Source organism: Lampris incognitus, chromosome 10, assembly GCF_029633865.1.
Source record: "Lampris incognitus isolate fLamInc1 chromosome 10, fLamInc1.hap2, whole genome shotgun sequence".
NCBI classification, from domain to species: Eukaryota; Metazoa; Chordata; class Actinopteri; order Lampriformes; family Lampridae; genus Lampris; species Lampris incognitus.
In genome coordinates, this window is record NC_079220.1 from 8,320,646 (window position 1) to 8,340,533 (window position 19,888).

The 19,888-nt window shown below is 50.1% G+C and overlaps 1 protein-coding gene across 1 annotated transcript; it reads left to right on the forward strand.

The window, feature by feature from the left end:
• Positions 1-3,945: 3,945 nt before the first annotated feature.
• Positions 3,946-19,283, forward strand: gys1 (glycogen synthase 1 (muscle)). The gene is made up of 16 exons (XM_056287310.1): positions 3,946-4,032; positions 7,010-7,128; positions 7,277-7,458; positions 9,810-10,001; positions 10,159-10,344; positions 11,495-11,639; positions 12,205-12,322; positions 12,545-12,665; positions 14,069-14,175; positions 14,319-14,378; positions 14,764-14,956; positions 16,973-17,099; positions 17,197-17,292; positions 17,386-17,549; positions 17,646-17,726; positions 18,303-19,283. Exons 2-16 carry the CDS (start codon positions 7,011-7,013, stop codon positions 18,549-18,551), a joined length of 2,139 nt encoding a protein of 712 aa, XP_056143285.1. The 5' UTR covers positions 3,946-4,032; position 7,010; the 3' UTR covers positions 18,552-19,283.
• Positions 19,284-19,888: the final 605 nt, after the last annotated feature.

Sequence of the window (19,888 nt, forward strand, 5' to 3'; positions counted from 1 at the left end):
CTAGCTCCAACTTTGCATGTCATACGTTCGACAACGACACTGCACTGTGTACCGGAAGCGGAAGTGCATTATCTGACCCCTCACCTCTTCCCTTAAAGGTACACTGTCCTCTTAGGTGAATGTCTCTAGTTATATAGATGTGGGTCACCACAAACTCCATATAATTCAAAAACGGTTCGTTAGAATAGCCACACGTTCAAAGTCCAGGGATCCGTTCTCACCTCCATTCTCTAAACTTAAAATGTTAACCATCTTTGATATTAACATCCGGCTAACATGTTATCTTCATTTACAAGGGGAAATATCAAGGCTACATTCTACCAGACCACTCCCAACAACAGTTTTGCAAAAATCCCAATTTCCCTAACCCTAACCCAACCCTAACCCTAACCCTAACCCTAACCCCATTCTTATTCAACGAGACAAGCAAACCATTTGCCTGTTCCCCGTTGTCACACCACCAGAGGGCAGCATTCTATGAACTACAGGGGTGTTTTATTGCGGAATGTTCATTTACATCTAGGAGGCTGCTCACCCTCCCTGCCGATCTTTAAAAGGAAATGAAAAGAGAAGTTGTGTGCTCAGTTGGGTAAATAGATGATAGGCCTCTGCATTGCAACTATGAGTCTGCTTTTATCGTCTTCTTTTACTTTATCTTAATTTATACCTCTATGTTGTTTGTGTTTGTTTTCTTATTTTTTGTTTATTTCTGTATTTTTTTTGAGTGTGTGTCATGATTAAAATTTGCTGATACGGTGAGGCTTCGTTATAAGCCCTCCGAGGTTGGAAGAAGAAGTGGGATAGTCAGAGAGATGAAGAAAGACAGGAGTACAAGGAGACGCAGCGTAAAGTGAAGAGAGGGGTGGCAAAGGCAAAGCACAGGGCGTATGGTGAGTTGTGTGAGAGGTTAGTTAGACACTAAGGAAGGAGAAAAGGACTTGTACCGATTGGCTAGACAGAGGGACCGAGCTGGGAAGGGTGTGCAGCAGGTTAGGGCGATGAAGGACAGAGATGGAAATGTGCTGACAAGTGAGGAGAGTGTGCTGAGAAGGTGGAAGGGGTACTTTAAGGGGCTGATGAATGAAGAAAATGAGAGAGCAAGTGGGTTAGATGATGTGGGGATAGTGAATCAGGAAGTGTGGTGGATTAGCAAGGAGGAAGTGAGGGCAGCTATGAAGAGGATGAGGAGTGGAAAGGCAGTTGGTCCAGGTGACATACCTGTGGAGGCATGGAGGTGTTTAGGAGAGATGGCAGTGGAGTTTTTATTGTTTAACACAATCCTGGAAAGTGAGAGGATGCCTGAGGAGTGGAGAAGAAGCATACTGGTACCGATTCTCAAGAACAAGGGCAATGTGCAAAACTGCAGCAACTACAGAGGTATAAAGTTGATCAGCCACAGCATGAAGATATGGGAAAGAGTAATAGAAGCTAGGTTAAGAGGAGAGGTGATGATTAGCGAGCAGCAGTATGGGTTCATACCACGAAAGAGCACCACAGATGCGATGTTTGCTTTGAGAATGTTGTTGGAGAAGTATAGAGAAGGCCAGAAGGAGGTACACTGTGTCTTTGTGGATTTAGAGAACAGAGAGAGGAGGTGTGGTATTGTATGAGGAAGTCGGGAGTTGCAGAGAAGTATGTAGGGGTGGTGCAGGATATGTACGAGGGCAGTGTGACAGAGATTAGGTGTGCGGTTGGAATGACAGATGGGTTCAAGGTGGAGGTGGGATTACATCAAGGATCGGCTCGGAGCCCTTTCTTGTTTGCAGTGGTGATGGACAGGTTGACAGATGAGATAAAGCAGGAGTCTCCGTGGACTATGATGTTTGCAGGTGACATTGCGATCTGTTGCGAGAGTAGGGTGCAGGTTGAGGAGAGTCTGGAGAGGTGGAGGTATGCACTGGAGAGAAGAGGAATGAAACTCCGTAGGAGCAAGATGGAATACATATGTGTGAATGAGAGGGAGGACAGTGGAATGGCCAGGATGCAAGGAGTAGAGGTGATAAATACTTGGGGTCAACTGTCCAAAGTAACGGGGAGTGCAGAAGAGAGGTGAAGAAGAGAGTGCAGGCAGGGTGGAGTGGGTGGGGAAGAGTGTCAGGAGGGATTCGCTACAGAAGGGTACCAGCAAGAGTTAAAGGGAAGGTTTACAACATGGTAGTGAGACCAGCTATGTTATATGGGTTGGAGACAGTGGCACTGATGAAAAAACAGGAGGTGGAGCTGGAGGTGGCAGAGTTGAAGATGCTAAGATTTTCATTGGGAGTGATGAAGAAGGACAGGATTAGGAACGAGTATATTAGAGGGACAGCTCAGGTTGGACAGTTTGGAGACAAAGCAAGAGAGGCAAGATTGCGATGGTTTGGACATGTGTGGAGGAGAGATGCTGGGTATACTGGGAGAAGGATGCTGAATATGGAGCTGCCAGGGAAGAGGAGAAGAGGAAGGCCAAAGAGGAGGTTTATGGGTGTGGCGAGGGAGGACATGCGGGTGGCTGGTGTGACAGAGGAAGATGCAGAGGACAGGAAGAGATGGAAACGGATGATCCACTGTGACGCCCCCTAACGGGAGCAGCCTAAAGTAGTTGCAGTAGTAGCAGTAGAACGAGTACAGACCATAACGTGTAATTAACGTGTAATACAATCAACTGTCATCAGTATCACCATAATAGAATATTGTTGATATCCCCATCAAGAGTTTGCTGATTCTATTCTGTTCTATTCGCTTCTGTTTTACTGTATTTTAAATGCAGTATGAAACTGCAATACTCTCAAAAAGTCACGCAAATCTTGCTCTTCAGTTTATTCATTGACCAACGAGAGGGAAAGGAAAAGGAAAATGTCCTGAACAGGATCAATCAATCAATCAAGCTGCATTTTATATAGCCGCTGGATGAAATAAAACAACTAAATGGTCATGTTGCAAAGAACTCGTCCTAGATATTACCCATTTCCAAAATATAAAAAGGAGCAAAACAAGCCAATGTGAAGTTAATATAGCTGATTTATTGTTCATATATTTCCCATATGGTAGTAGTTGTAGTAGTAGTAGTAGTAGATTGTGTGTAGTAGTAGTGGTAGATTGTTCATATATTTCCCAAATAAAAAACTATACAATGTTACAGGCATGTAGGCATGTTTTCCAAGCGTCATTGTACGTGGTCACCCCAGGCGTTGATAAAGAGCCGAGGAGAGCTGTTTTATTTTTACACAGTTCAGTGTCAAGGTGGTGAAATCAACAGTTTATCTATCAGTGCTCTATTTTATGATCAGATGCTCTGTTCAGTGCAGTCTGCGATCGTTTGGTCCATTTGGGTCCAGTGTTGGTCTGCTGTGGTCTAGGGGTGGCGAGACTGGGGGAAAATACACTGAGGAAAACATCTAGGTCAATATAGAAATATGCATCACAGTGTTATATAGAAAGCTCGCTTAATGTCACCAGTCGTCACGTTACATTCCCTCTTCCCCGTGACCCATACCAGGCTTTATAAATAACTATCTTGCCCTTCTCTCTCGTGTTTGGAAAAATGGGATGGGGGGGTGGAGGGGGGGGGGAGTTGTCCCTGATCTCACGTTACCATCACCTCCCTCATTTGGAGCCGATATGATAATTCCCGACCCACTGTGACGCCCTTTAAATCCCGTTGAACCAATGACATCGCTCCGTCGGGAAAAACGCCCCCGTTGTATCCCGTTTAGAGGCGGGGGGAATGGGCGTGGAAATGGGCGTGGAAATGGGCGGGGCCCGAGACTCAGAAGCGAGTCTGCGACGCGCGGTGGCCTCCTGCTTAGCGTAGCAGAGGCGGGACATCCGAGCATCACAACCCCGCCCCCTCCCGCACCGCGGCAACGCCGCGACGCCCTGTCCTTCAAAATGACGGGACGTCGGTTCAGCCAATGGGAGCCGTCCGCATTTAAATACGGTCACCGCCCCTTTCCCCCTGTCGTTTTTTTGGCTTTTTTTTTTTAGACGGACCGTGACAGCTGCTAATGTTGCCATAGCGTACCCCTGGCGAAGTTGGGGCGACATCGAAGGGTGAGTAGGTCCTCGCTTCTTTCTGAAAAAATGACGATAACTCAGTATTTGCTCAGCGGGCAGATCGGCACATCGTGTCCTCCCCTGCGCGTTTCCGCGACGAGATCGCATGTGTGCTGGATGTCACGTTCGCCCGTCGGCTAAAACGCTCATCGGGTCCCGCATCTGCCCCCACCCCCTGTTTGCCTGCGACGCTACGTGCAGCGTGAGGAGATATAGAAGAGTTCGCCAAGACGCCGGCCCGTCCACGGTGCCGGAGCCGGACCACAGCTGGACCCGCAAGCTTGTGTGGCCTGAGCAAGTCCGGTTAAGGTGGGCGTTCAATCGCCGTCGCCTTCAGCGACTGGATTCTGTGTCATCAAGGGGGTCTTGCGTGAAAACCCACCGGGCTGAGTGTGTCATCAAGGGGTCTTGCGTGAAAACCCACCGGGCTGAGTTTTCACGCCAGAACGGGGCCGTTCAGGAGAGGAAGCATGTGATCTGGGCACGATGACGCTGCGCGGGTGCGTGTGCGTGCGTGTGGTCGGGGGGAGATGAATTAGCCCATTTTGAGGCATCGGCAAGGCTGCAGAGATATCCGAGGCCAGCGACGTCCCCTCCTATCGTAGACGTCCAGGGCGCAGGCCACGATGAACCACCGGCCCCTGGCTCTTGTTTTTGTATTAGTCTCGATGCGCAGACGTCCTCGAGCCCGCGTGCTCGCGGCATCTCTTGACCGCGGGCCCCGTCTCGCGAGTCGCGAGCTCCGCGGGGGCTGGCTGCAGAAATGCGCGAGTCCGTGGCCTTGCAAAGGGATGTTAAATCATTTACTCCGGCTGATATTTCTGCAGAAGTGGACGTTGCGTGGTGTGGGGCTTGTATACCGTCTCCTGTGCTATAAACTGCCATTCTGTCCACTCGCCAGCGCAAGAGCATAAATAGCAGCCTGAGTTCAGCGCATCAGTAGAATAAACACATATAAGACGCGAGTCCGAATTGAGAATCGCAGAGTTATGGCATGCAGGAATATTCTAGACCAGTGTTTCTCAACCCAGTCCTCAAGGACCCCCCCTATCCTGCATATTTTCTTTGCAACCCTGAATAGGTACCTGTTTGTAGTTATTCAACCAATCAGCAATGAATTATGTCAGACGTTGCACACCTTGCATAATTAAGTGCTGCGAGATGATTGGTCGAGTAAGTACAAGCAGGGCTACCTATGCAGGGTTACAATGAAAATCTGCAGCATAGGGGGTCCTTGAGGACTGGGTTGAGAAACACTGTTCTAGACCACCTTGGGGAAGCAGGGGCAAGGCGTTGTTTTTTTTTTTTCTTACCGTTGTCCCTTTGTCTCAATGTGCACACACAACTTATTGTTCGGGGATTTCTGCACTGGACCAGGTGACAGCATTTCTGTTAGGGCATGTCAAAAACTGCCACATTGTGAGTGGGTGAATCAACTTGGGTGTATTTCTCAATTTCCTTCCCTACACCATCCTCTACCTCCCGTTTTCCTCTCTCACGTCACCCCCTCTTATTACTGAGGAGTCAAGTCGGTTTTATTTGTATATAGCCCCAATATCACGAATGTGCCTCAAGAGGCTTTAGGGAGGTTGTGACATTGCCCAAAATTCTGGTACGAAGTGATGTAGGACATTGGGAGGCGTTGTGCCGTCCAGTAAGATGACACACTTTACAGTCATGCAGCTATGACACATATTCTCTTGAAGAATGTCAGCCACTCATCGCTGCATACGCTTCCTCGTTTGCTTCTCCCCAAAAATTCCTTGCAGCTAAAGAATCGACTAGTATGTGATGGAGGCGTGCACAAAACATACAGATATACGTATATATAGATAGGCATGGGTGTATTATGTGTAAGTTATGAATGTGTACTCACAGGAAGGCAGTCAGAAGAACATCGTAAATTCCACCAAGAGCCGCCAGCACTTTACATAAACACATCCCCCCACACACACACCCCAAAACACACATATCGCGCACACAAGCATGAAGTGACAGTGCCGCACGGCGTAAGAGTTGAGTCACCATGAGGTGTCGAAAAATGCTTTTGCTGTTTTCTACCAATCCAGCCACAAGCGGAAGGCACAAGGGTCGGAGTCAAAAGTGTCTCATTAACAGAAGTTGGGGAATATTCCCGTGTGCCAGAAACGATCGGGTATTACAAAGAAGTACTTTGTAGAGAAATGGGCCTTAAGCAGAATTTGACTTGCCTCCCCCTCCACGCCCTTGGCATCCAAGGATCCCTTTATTGGTCACGTGGCTACCCTGACATGGGCTTTAATACATGTCTCATAAACTGTGCACTGTATGGCCGCGCTATGTAAAAACTCAAGAGGGAACTGTAAAATTATTGCTGCGCAGTATCAGTATTATTCCAGGTGATACTGAAGGGTAACTCTAGGGGGTGTACTGAAAAGTAACCCGACAAAACCGGCATACCGGGGGCATTTCATTTGACGACGACTTTAATGGTTTTGTGTTTTGTGTGTTTTCTCCAAAGCAGTTGGCGTACGGTTTCGCAATAAACCTCGCAAAGTGCAGACGTGCAGGACCACAATCGAAATGGCCTACAGAAAGAAAATAAGTTGATCTGGTTAAAACTGTTCAGTAAAGTTTTAATGGGTGGGCTCCACCACAAAGGTGGGCACACTTCCATGCCGTTTGTTTTTCTCATCATCGCCCCGCTTTGGAGACATTGTGTATCGACTGAGAAAGATGACGGTGTTGGTATAACTTTTGTTTTTTTCTTCATATTTGTTTGGGGGAGGGAAAAAGGGGGCCCTTAAGCGACCAAGGTAGATTATTTATTGGAGGAAAAGGCTGGTGCTCTCATACAGTGACTTGGTCACTTCATCCGAGAGTTCAGTCGGTAAGAGTGAAGGAAGCCGCCGTTGTCGTCCTAGACCATCTATATGTGCAGTGCCAGGGAACTTCCCTGTTAATGCAGCAGGTTCTCTTTTTCTTTTTTACCCAGCATGCCGCTGGCTCGCAGCCTGTCCGTCACGTCCCTCTCAGGACTGGAGGAGTGGGATGAGGAGTTTGATTTAGAGGATGCCGTTCTCTTCGAAATTGCTTGGGAGGTCGCAAACAAAGGCTAGTATTTGTGTGTGTGTGTGTTCACATTGACAAGTATAGTGTAGTGCTTGCTTATCTACATCTTTGGTGCATGCCTTCTTGCTTATAATCATCTCTATCTACTGTTTTTGTGTATCTGGCGTGTGTACTGGTTGGTTGCATGTAGTTGGAGGGATCTACACAGTCATCCAGACCAAAGCCCGTCTCACCTCGGAGGAATGGGGGGAGAACTACTTCCTGGTGGGGCCCTACGTAGAGAGCAACGTGCGCACCCAAGTGGAGCTGATCGAGCCTTCCAACCCGGCCCTCAAGAGAACCATTGACAAGATGAACGCCAGTGGATGTAAGGTAGTACCACACGTGTATGGCAGACACATGCATGCCCGGACACACACACTCACAGACATGCATAGAGACACATATACACACATACATTTTCTGTACTAAACTATTAGGGGGGGGGGGGGGTTGGAGAACACTGAGTTGTGTTTTAGTTTTAAAGGAAGGTGTTCTTTGCAGGGCTGTGTATCGGCGAGAATCTGGCGATACGATACGTATCGCGATACAGGGGTTGCGATTCGATATATTGCGATTTCGTAGGGCTTTGTGCGTATGCTACTTCCTGTCTCAGTTTACGTTGTGTTGGAGTGGAAGAGTCAAACGGCCGACGATAGATGACAACACTGTTATCTAGCGGTCGTGGGGTTACACACAACACAACATGTTTGTCATGAACCGTTACATGTGAACAATTACAAATCGATACAGTGGCTTTGAGGATCGATACAGTACCACAAAAGGTAATATCGCCACACTCGGGTGTCTCGATAGTGCTTTGATCCAGATCGTTGCCAAGACTGTGGCGCGAGAGTAGCCAAACCTTGCAAGATGGAGGAGACGCTGGTGTATCTAGACATCTCTTAAGACAAACAGATCACCCCCCCCCCCCGTCTTGCCTTTTGCTGCCCCTCTTTCTGTCTGCCCTCTCTCATCTGCCTCTAAACAGGTCTGTAAACCCTGTGGCATTTCCCTTCAAAGGTTAAACGCTGTATCGGTGTCCCTCTCACACACACACCCATGCACACACTATCGTCTATTTCTGGCGGGTAAAGGAGTGTGTATCGGCGTGTGCATGCGAGCAGATACGTTTTTGTGCGCGGTGTGTTTGCTGTGTCACTGTAGAGGTGACCTCGGGATTGTGGGTCGTGGCCATGAGTTGTGGTAAAGATGTAGTTGATGTCTTTCAAGAGCCTATTTCCAACTGGGAGACCTTTCGGTCCCTCGTAAAAGCACTTGCATCGAGTAAGTTCAGTGCGCTTGTGTACTTTGCCGTGTGATGTGTGTTGGATGGAAGGAATGTGAAATCGTTTAGAGCTCGAAAGCTTTTTGCCTTTACGCACCCTTGTGGCCAAAATTGGAAGTGTTTAGCGGAAGAACAGCTTCATTTTGCATAAGCATTGCCGCTTGTTGCAACGAGAAACGTTCACCCTCTGGTAGTTTGTGCGTTTATTTTGAAGTGAAACGTGAGTCAGCGGTGTTTTAGGAAAAACACATGTTTGCAGGATATACAGTGATGAGGGGATGTAACGGGTGACAGTAAGATTGGCAGACAAACACAGGGAAGCTGTGTGTGTGTGTGTGTGTGTGTGTATGTGTTGAGGTGTATTTATAATTTTTTAATGAACACGGTGGCGCAGTGGTTAGCACGGTCGCCTCACAGCAAGCAGGTGCTGGGTTTGAGCCCCGGGGTAGTCCAACCTTGGGGGTCGTCCTCTGTGTGGAGTTTGCATGTTCTCCCCGTGTCTGTGTGGGTTCCCTGCAGGTGCTCCGGTGAATCGACTGTACTAAATTGCCCCTAGGTGTAAATGTGTGTATGTCGGCCCTGTGTGATGGCCTGGCAGCCTGTCCAGGGTGTCTCCCCGCCTGCCACCCAATGACTGCTGGGATAGGCTCCAGCATCCTCGCGACCCTGAGAGCAGGATAAGCGGTTCGGATAATGGGATGGATGGATATGCGTGCAATGTTAATTATGTGTTACAATACTGGTGACAGTTTTTAGTTATTGGTGTTATAATATTGATGGCCCTGTGACGGCCTGTCTAGGGTGTCTCCCCCCGCCCGCCACCCAGTGACTGCTTGGATAGGCTCCAGCATCCCCCGCGACCCCGAGAGCAGGACAAGCAGTCTGGATAATGGATGGATGGATGGGTAATGTAACTCGATTTGTGGCTGCGTGTCCCGTCTCTGTGCTGCGAATCGTTGCATGGCGTTTTGCAGGGGGCTCTGACCCAGAGACGAGCGGTTGTAATCATTATATAGCGACGTCCCGTCGTCTCGCTGATGGTCTGGTTTGTTTATGGCGGTCATATAGAGGTGTCGGATTAAACTAGGGTAAACTCCTGGTTGCAGCTTCAGCTGTCGGTTAATATATTAGACACAGAAACCAATTTTGATTTACGGTCGGTTGCCCATTTTCCTTGCTAAAAAAAAAAGAGGAAAGTTTTTGTCCACAGAATGTAGGTAAGAAATATATTCTAACTAACACATTATCTCGTGATAAGCTCACTTTATATTTCCTGTCCCTAAAGTAGATTGAATGAAAATATATTTTCTTTTAGTTTCAGATCTCCATTGACCTTTCCTCTACCTCATTCTCCCTCATTCCTTGGCTCCCTGCTTCCTCTCCGCTTGTCCTGCAGGTCTACTTCGGGCGCTGGCTGATCGAGGGAAGTCCTTACGTGGTTCTGATTGACGTGGCCTTCACCGCCTGGTCTCTGGACCGCTGGAAGAGAGAGCTGTGGGAGAACTGCGCCATCGGCGTGCCGTGGTTTGACCGCGAGGCCAACGACGCCGTGCTGTTTGGCTTCCTGACGGCTTGGCTTCTCGGAGAGGTCAGACTGCTCGCACCGTCTGACCAATGCCTGACAGCTGACAGGACAAAAAAAAAAACACGTGTTTATGTCTAAGATGTTAGAGGTACTATGTCGCGTGTGAAGGCATATATAAGTGCAGCTAATTTACATTTACCTGTACGATCCTAAATTCCAGTATGCAGCCCAGTGTGAGGAACCGCCCCACATCTTGGCCCACTTCCACGAGTGGCTGGCTGGCCTGGGCCTGGTGCTGTGTCGACATAGACAGCTCCCTGTAGCGACGATCTTCACCACACATGCCACACTACTGGGACGCTACCTGTGTGCTGGAAATGTGGATTTCTACAACAACCTTGCTGAGGTGTGTTGTGTGTGTGCATGCAAGTAAGTATTGGTCAGATTGTGTAGTGTAGAATCTGGTTTGGAGACAAAGCAAGAGAGGCAAGATGGCTTGGACATGTGTGGGGGAGAGATGCTTGGGTATATTGGTGCGGCGGCCCAGTGGTTAGCGCTGTCGCCTCACGGCAAGAAGGTCCTGGGTCCGAACCCCGGGGTTGTCCAACCTTCGGGGGTCATTCCAGGTCCTTTCTGTGTGGAGTTTGCATGTTCTCCCCGTGTCTGCGGTGGGGTTTCTCCGGGTGCTCCGGTTTCCCCCACCCTCAGAAAGACATGCATGTTAGGGTTAATACTCCTGTCTGCACCCCTACCTGAGGCATGGCAAGACGAGCTGGAGTTGGTCCCGGGGTGCTGCACGGCGGCTGCCCGCTGCTCCTAGCTACACGGCTAGGATGGGTTAAATGCAGAGGAAGAATTTCCCCGTGGGGATCAATAAAGTAGTAAAAAGTGATATTGGGAGAAGGATGCTGAATATGGAGCTGCCGGGGAAGAGGAGAAGAGGAAGGCCAAAGAGGAGGTTTGTGGATGTGGTGAGGGAGGACATGCAGGTGGCTGGTGTGACAGAGGAAGATGCAGAGGACAGGAAGGGATGGAAACGGATGACCCGCAATGGCGACCCCTAACGGGAGCAGCTGGAAGTGCTAGTAGTAGTAAAGTATAGAATCAGTTAAAAAGACTTTATTGTCCACCCCTGTGGTAAGTTTACTTTTGCTTTACTATATATGAATTACAAGCAAAAACGGCAGACCGCTCAAAAGATTAGGGCAATAAAGCTTTCCAAGTGCAAGTGTGAAATCTGAACGCTAGGGAGGAAGCTTCGGCCCTGGGTGATGGCCGGGCGGCCTGTCCAGGGTGTCTCCCCACCTGCTGCCCAGTGACTGCTGGGATAGGCTCCAGCATCCCCGCGACCCTGAGAGCAGGATAAGCAGTTTGGATAATGGATGGATGGATGGAAGAAGCTTGGCGGATTCAGAATTCATCGAGATCATGTGACTTATGAGACCAACGCAGACTTCTCTATTTGGGCATTATCACCAGGACATTGTCTCACCATGTCTGTGTCTCTCTCTCTCTCTCTCCCTCTCTAACTCCCTCTCCTTGTCTGTCTCTCTCAGTTCAATGTGGATAAGGAGGCAGGGGACAGACAGATCTACCATCGGTATTGTTTAGAGCGGGCGGCCGCACGCTGTGCTCACACCTTCACCACCGTGTCTCAGATCACAGCCATCGAGGCGGAGCACCTGCTCAAGAGGAAACCAGGTTTGTGTGAGATCCACTTTCTGTGTGGAGCCGAGTCCTTCTGGGGCGGATGGATGCCGTCGCATGGTCTGATTGTGAGGTCAGGTGACCCTTGACAAAGTTGAGATTAAAACACCCGCCGTCTGGGGCGTCCAGGTGGCGTGGCGGTCTGTTCCGTTGCCTACCAACACGGGGATCTTTGGTTCGAATCCCCGTGTTACCTCCGGCTTGGTCGGGCGTCCCTACAGACTCAATTGGCCGTGTCTGTGGGGGGGGAAGCCGGATGTGGCTATGTGTCCTGGTCGCTGCACTAGTGCCTCCTCTGGTCAGTCGGGGCATCTGTTCGTGGGGGAGGGGGAACAGGGGGGAATAGCGTGAGCCTCCCACGCGCTACGTCCCCCCGGCGAAACTCCTCACTGTCAGGTGAAAAGAAGCAGCTGGCGACTCCACATGTATGGGAGGAGGCATGTGGTAGTCTGCAGCCCTCCCCGGATCGGCACAGGGGGGGGGGCAGCGACCGGGACGGCTCGGGGAAAAAACACTCTCGGTCTCTTGTTTCCTCATCTTGTTTTCCTTCCTTTCGCAGACATCGTCACTCCAAACGGCTTGAACGTGAAGAAGTTTTCAGCCGTGCACGAGTTTCAGAACCTCCACGCTCAGAGCAAGCACCGGATCCAAGAGTTCATCCGAGGGCATTTCTACGGGTCAGACTCCCCACGGCGCATGTTCCCAACACGCTCACCAGCAGCAATGAAGGACAGATACTTTTAGAGATATGTTGTATTTGGGCACCGCAGTGTCACTGCGAGAGTGAATCCGAAAAGATCGCAACATTCCCAAAATGCTTCCCCCGCTCATTCATGTGCTTCCCAGGGTTTTATTTGTCTTGTTTTTGTTTTGTTGTTGTTTTTTGTCGTGACCGTTAGGAACCTTGACTTTAATTTGGACAAGTGCTTGTTCCTCTTCATCGCTGGGAGGTACGAGTTTTCCAACAAAGGCGCTGACATCTTCCTGGAGGCTTTAGCCAGACTCAACTACCTGCTGAGGGTATGTGTGTGTGTGTGTGTGTGTGTGTGTGTGTGTGTGTGTGTGGTACATATCAGCTTCATAAACCAATTTGTAGTATTTGACATAGAGCGATGACACTAGCTACATGCTGAGTAGGATGCGATGAGTTACAGTGTATATGCTATGCAGGGCGTCCGGGTGGCGTGGCGGTCTATTCCGTTGCCTACCAACACGGGGATCGCCGGTTCGAATCCCCGCGTTACTGCCGGCTTGGTCGGGCGTCCCTACGGACACAGTTGGCTGTGTCTGCGGACGGGAGACCGGATGTGGGTATATGTCCTGGTCGCTGCACTAGCGCCTCCTCTGGTCAGTCGGGGCGCTTGTTCGGGGGGGAGGGGGAACAGGGGGGAATGATGTGATCGTCCCATGCGCTACGTCCCCCTGGTGAAACGCCTCACTGTCAGGTGAAAAGAAGCGGCTGGTGACTCCACATGTATGGGAGGAGGCATGTGGTAGTCTGCAGCACCTCCCCGGATCGGCAGAGGGGGTGGAGCAGCAACTGGAACGGCTCGGAAGAGTGGGGTAGTTGGCTAAGTACAATTGGGGAGACAAGGGAGGGGGGGCAAAAAACAAAAGAAAGAAGCAGCTAAAGACCCAGCTCTTTCTTGCACACCTCCACACCTGATGGTATTAAAAAGTAATTCTCTTCTATGCACCGCCTTTGTACACTGCCTGTTGACACCGATATGTCCTATCGGACTTGAACCTAGTCCCCCCCCCCCCTTTTTTTCTCCCCAATTGTATCTGGCCATTTACCCCACTCTTCTGAGCCGTCCCGGTCGCTGTTCCACCCCCTCTGCCGATCCGGGGAGGGCTGCAGGCTACCACATGCCTCCTCCCATACATGTGGAGTTGTCAGCCGCTTCTTTTCACCTGACAGTGAGGAGTTTCACCAAGGGGACGTAGCATGTGGGAGGATCATGCTGTTCCCCCTCCCCCCCCAAACAGGCACCCCGGCTGACCAGAGGAGGCGCTAGTGCAGCAACCAGGACACATACCCACATCTGGCTTCCCACACGCAGACACGGCCAATTGTGTCTGTAGGGACGCGCAACCAAGCTGGGGGTAATGTCGGGATTTGAACCGGCGATCCCTATGTTGTTATGCAATGGAATAGACCGCTACGCTGCCCAGATGCCCATTGAACATAGTTTTTGTGACACTGACTTGTGTTGTTGCCTCCTGACTAGATCCTTGCTTGTGTTGAATTAACTCTCAGATGTATGTCGCTGAGGATAGCAGCGTCTGCAAAGGGAAACTAAATAATGTACTAATTGTGGGGTCGTTCGGGTCTACCTTGTGATTTTGGGCTATACAAATAAACTGGACTTGAGTTGACTCCACCCTTATCCCCCCCCCCCCCCGTCCCCTTTCTCTCCCAGGTCAATCACAGCGACGTCACCGTCATCACGTTCTTCATCATGCCGGCACGGACGAACAACTTCAACGTGGAGACTCTGAAAGGCCAAGCGGTCAGGAAGCAGCTGTGGTAAGGTTCCCCTCCAACCTCGCGTCCCCGATGAATTAGCACATTTCCGTTGAACAATATACAAGGTTGTAGCTTTATCGTGTGGTGTCACAAAAATGAAAGTTGTCAAATTTTTGTCTGGATTGTGAACGTGTAACCCACAGGGATACGGCTCATACTGTTAAGGAACGCTTTGGGAAGAAACTTTATGAGTCGCTGCTAGTGTAAGTAGAAACATCCTGCAGGCTACTTCATGCAACCTGTTGTGGGCTTCGTGTATGACCTCTGACCCTGACCCTAGCCATAATTAAATACGTGAATACAACCATCTTGATTTAAATGGTGGAGCTCTATCTAATTCGGTCACAATAAAGTGATTTTTTTTGTCAGTATGCAGCTATTATTAGACATGGGATTTTATTTCAGGGTCATATTTTATTTTGTGCTTTTAATTAATATTGAAATTGAAAAAAATCGTTCTGCTGAATTGTGATGAACACTTGCTAATAATGAAGTAAATTCATAGCATACAAACACATGATACACAAATAAAACCCGGCTCTGATGAAAATTCGATGTATTCTTTTTGTCTCGTGCCAACTTGCTCAGAGGGCAGCTGCCGGATGTGTCAAAGATGCTGGATAAGGAGGACTTCACCATGATGAAGCGTGCGATCTTCGCGACCCAGAGACAGTGCCAGCCTCCCATCTGCACCCACAACATGCTGGAGGACAGCAGTGACCCCATCCTCAACTGCATCCGCCGCATCGGCCTCTTCAACAACGCCTCTGACCGTGTCAAGGTGCAGTAGCCCACACACGCTGTAGTTACCCCACACGCCTCAGTTATTATACCCACAGAGGAGAACACTGCCCCCCCCCCCAACACAAAGATAAATTGGGCCTTGCTACTGGTCCTGATAATTCACACATCACATTATATGTATACACTGACGAGCCAAAAATTCATGACTGCTCAAAGTGAACTGAATAACATTGGTCATCTCCAAACAAGGGCACAAGTCAAGGTCTGGGTAGATTAGATGGTAAGAGAACAATCAGTTCTCGTGGTCAACATGTTGGATGCAGGAGAAATGGTGCAGGAGTAAAGGCAGCAACCAGGACACATACCCACATCCGGCTTCCCACCCGCAGACACGGCCAATTGTGTCTGTAGGGACGCCCGACCAAGCCAGAGGCAACACTGGAATTCGAACTGGTGATCCCCGTGTTGGTAGGCAACCGAATAGACCGCTATGCTCCCCAGACACCAAGTCACAGAAAATTGTTATGATGGTTATAGGTGGAATTGTGTCACACAGCACAGTGCATCGCACACTGCTGCGTATGGGGTCGTGTAGCCGAGGACCGGTCAGAGCGCCCATGATGACCCCTTTCTGAAAGCCCCTATAATGGGCATGCGAGCATTGGAACTGGAACCTTGGAACAGTGGAAGAAGGTCGCCTGGTCCGATGAATCCCGTCTTCTTTTTGGTCCTGTGGACGGCTGTGTATCATGCAGCCTGCCACGCTGCACACGTTGTTCGGGAACGGTTTGAGGAACATGATGACGTGTTCAAGCTGTTGCCCTGGCCTCCGATTCTCTCCCATCTCCGTCCGACTGGGCATCTGTGGGATGTGCTGGACCGACAAGTTTGATCCACGGCGGCTCCACCTCGCAGCTTACAGGACTTGAAGGTCCTGCTGCTAATGTGTTGGCGCCAGATACCACAGGACATCTTCGGGGGTCTTGTAGAGCCCATGCCTGGTTGGGTCATTGCTGTTTTGGCGGCACATTTTTCTTTTTTTAAGAATTTCAATTTTTGGATCTTTTTCTTTCCCAATGAGTAAATTTGTGTTTTTGCTCTCCTGATCACCCTCCTGATGTTTCGTGGTCCATGCTGGTTCAGTATGAAGAACTGTCGCCAGACAGATAAGATCAGAATGGAGCGGGCTTACTGGTTGATTCATTGTACCGCGTCATGGGGTTTGCTTGGGTGTTGGGCAGGTGGAGGTACAGTATGAAATCCTTTAGTGCTTGATATACATTCATTTTAGCCATTTCTACAACCGAGAGCTATCTTCTGGAAGAACCTCGTCTCTCGTCTCATCTTCAGCCGCTTCTCCGGGGTCTGGTCGCGGTGGCAGCAAGCTAAGTAGGGCACTCCAGACGTCCCTGTCCCCAGCAACGCCCTCCAGCTCCTCCTGGGGGATCTCAAGGTGTTCCCAGGCCAGTTGGGCGTGCCCGGTAAACCTCCAAAGGAAGGCACCCAGGAGGCATCCTAATCAGATGCCCGAACCATCTCAACTGGCTCCTTTCGATGCGAAGGAGCAGCGGCTCTGCTCCGAGCTCCCTCCGGCTGTCCGAGCTCCTCACCCTATCTCTAAGGCACCCTACGGAGGAAACTCATCTCAGCCGCTTGTATCCGCAGTCTCACCCTTTCGGTCGCTACCCAAAGCTCATGATCTTCTGGAAGAACCTAAAGGCTGAACATTAACTCCATGGCATTTGGCTAATCAAGTATCTGATTTGCAGTATTCTGACAAATGTACTCATTGCTAATGGTTTACCTTCAGAGTTAGAAAGATATGGCAGATTGTCCTCGGGCTGTCAAGTAAACTCAGCTTTTATAGAAAAAAAATTAACGTACTTTCAAACAAAACAGAGGCTGTTAACAGAGTATTGCTGCCAAACCAAGAAAGGCAGTTTGCTGCCATACTAAATGACTGAATATAATAATATACAATAATAATTTGCTCCATGTGATGTGTGTACAGCAGGTCTGCTATTGAAACGGCCGTGTCTTTCCCATCCATTAGGTTATCTTCCATCCAGAGTTCCTGTCGTCCACCTCTCCTCTCCTCCCAATGGATTATGAGGAGTTCGTGAGAGGCTGCCACCTTGGCGTCTTCCCCTCCTACTATGAACCCTGGGGCTATACGCCAGGTATAAGTCACTGTGTTTGTGTGTGTGTGCGCACATTAATACAGTACAGCAAAATGTTGAACACAGGCCTCTCTCTCTCTTTCTCTCTCTCTCTCAGCTGAGTGCACAGTCATGGGAATCCCATCCATCTCCACTAATCTGTCGGGCTTCGGCTGTTTCATGGAGGAGCACATAGCAGACCCCTCGGCATACGGTGTGTTCATTTTTCAGACTAGATCACATGTTGCATACTCTTGAAGTAACGTGCAGGTTTTAACAACCTATATATTTTTTTTCTTCTTTGAAGGAATTTACATCCTGGATCGGCGGTACCGAGGCATCGACGAGTCGTGCAACCAGCTTACCTCCTTCCTGTTCCAGTTCTGCAAACAGAGTCGCCGCCAGCGTATCATCCAGAGGAACCGCACCGAGCGCCTCAGTGACCTCCTGGACTGGAGATACCTGGGCAGGGTGAGACCGCCGCTCTTGCCGCACGAGCCCCGTTTTGTTTGTGCGACGATGTCCACATCCAGTTAACTTGTTTTTCTCTCCTCCATTCTGCACTAGTATTACACATGTGCCCGCCACATGGCCCTGGCGAAAGCCTTCCCTGATACCTTCATATACGAACCTCATGAACCCGACTCAGTGAGTTGACTTCAGTGTTTGTGTGTTTGTGTGAGTGCGTGTCGTGTACATACCTATTTCACACTTCACCCTCTGTTTGTTATTTGCCGGGTTAAAATACTATCCCAAGGGGTGTCCGGGTAGTGTGACGGTCTATTCCGTTGCCTACCAATGCGGGGATTGCTGGTTCGAATCCCCGTGTTACCACCGGCTTGGTCGGGCGTCCCTACAGACACAATTGGCCGTGTCTGCGGGTGGGAAGCCGGATGTGGGTATGTGTCCTGGTCGCTGCACTAGCACCTCTTCTGGTCGGTTCGGGGGGGGGGGGACTGGGGGAATAGCGTGATCCTCCCTGCTACATCCTCACTGTCAGATGAAAAGAAGCGGCTGGTGACTCCACATGTATCAGAGGAGTAATGTGGTAGTCTGCAGCCCTCCCTGGATCGGCAGAGGGGGCGGAGCAGTGACCCGGATGGCTCAGAAGAGTGGGGTAATTGGCCGGGTACAATCGGGGAGAAAAAGAGGGGCAAATAAAAATAAATAAATAAATACTGTCCCAAGTGACATTTTCATGCCAGTTTTGGTTCTCCTCCCCAGGCCACGGGTTTCCGATACCCTCGACCGGCCTCTGTGCCCCCGTCTCCGTCTCTGTCCCGCCACTCCTCGCCCCGTCACAGTGAGGCGGAAGACAACGATGACGAAGACGAACGCTACGATGAGGACCTGGAGGCCGAAAAGGACCGGGTGAACATTCGCCAGCCTATTGTCCTGCCACTGAAGAACAAGGCTTACACGGTCATCGGGGCCAACGGGAATGGCGACGGGGTCCCTAGCGAGAAAAACTGATAAGACATGTACCTTTTATCTTTAGAAATTACACACACACACTGAGCCCACTCGTGAAATGTTCGTTTTGCAACTATTATAGTCACCCATGTTTTCACACACACTTTATAGGGGACAGCAGTTGAGTAGACACGAGCATCTCATCAGCTTGTTTTAAAGTCTTGAGTCACCCTCACTGTCTTCCCGGTCTGTGTACACCTCAGTTTTTTGTTTTTGTTTTTGTTTTTTTGTGAAATATCTGCTAGAGGTTAGTGTGTCTTGGTATTTTGTCAGTTTAAACCAGCATTTAAACCAGTTGACCTACTGTGTGCAATAGCTCAAGCGGCTAGAAAGGGCTGAGCGAGAGCTCAAACAGACGATAAAGAAAACACAAGACAGCTGGATTTTTTTTGGTAGGGTGCTAACACTGGATGACGTAGAGCAGGGATGCCCAAGTCCAGGCCTCGAGGGCCGCAGTGCCTGCGGGTATTTATTGCAGCCATGCACAACTCCGCCTGATTTGGCCGCTCTGGTGGTAAACCGCCGTTCTTGCAACCCGCTCGTCACGTGGCTGGGAGGTTCGTATCCCAGAGTCGCCGTAACCGGTCCCGGCCGGAGCGTCCACGGGGTAAGGCATTCATTAGGCCACCCTTACCCGAGGGATAGTGGGTGTAGATCGGTGTTCAGGGACTCGTCGTTCTCCAGCGACCCCTCTGGCCCATCCGGGCGCCGGCAGCCAACCGACCGAAAGCGTTCTCCTTCGCGGCCTGAGGGTGATGCAATCCATGCGAGGAGGCTTCAGCGTGTGAAATAGCGAGAGCTGCCAACGCGAGTTTGAAGGAAGCCGGTGTTACGACTATCTCCTTCCTGTGGAAACGTGAGCCAGGGGAGTTATTCGACAAGAGTCCCGGCCATATGCCATTGGGTTAATTGGGTTGGGATAAGGGGGAAAAACTAGAAGAAGAAACAACACCACCCGATTTAACAAATTAGTTAAATCAGGCGGTGTGGTGCACGGTCGCAACAAATACCCGCGGCCCTCGAGGCCTGGAGTTGGGCGCCGCTGATGTAGAGGATGAAGCGTTGCATCCGAGACGGGAGGGCGGTGCCGAGCATTAGGACGGGCTTTGGTTTAATGAGTCCGAGCAGGGAACACTTCACCCGCCTTCTTACCAGCTTGTTGTTTGTACAGAGAAATTGGGCGGCGCGTCAGCCCCCATCCCTGTCGGTTTTTGTGTAAGGATCCCCCGCCGTTACTGCCCGCAGCCACGAAGAGCACCGGCCTTGTTAACGTATCTCACCTCTTAGGGCGGTAACGCCGTCTTTGACACACATGTCCACCTGTTTGATTGCACTTT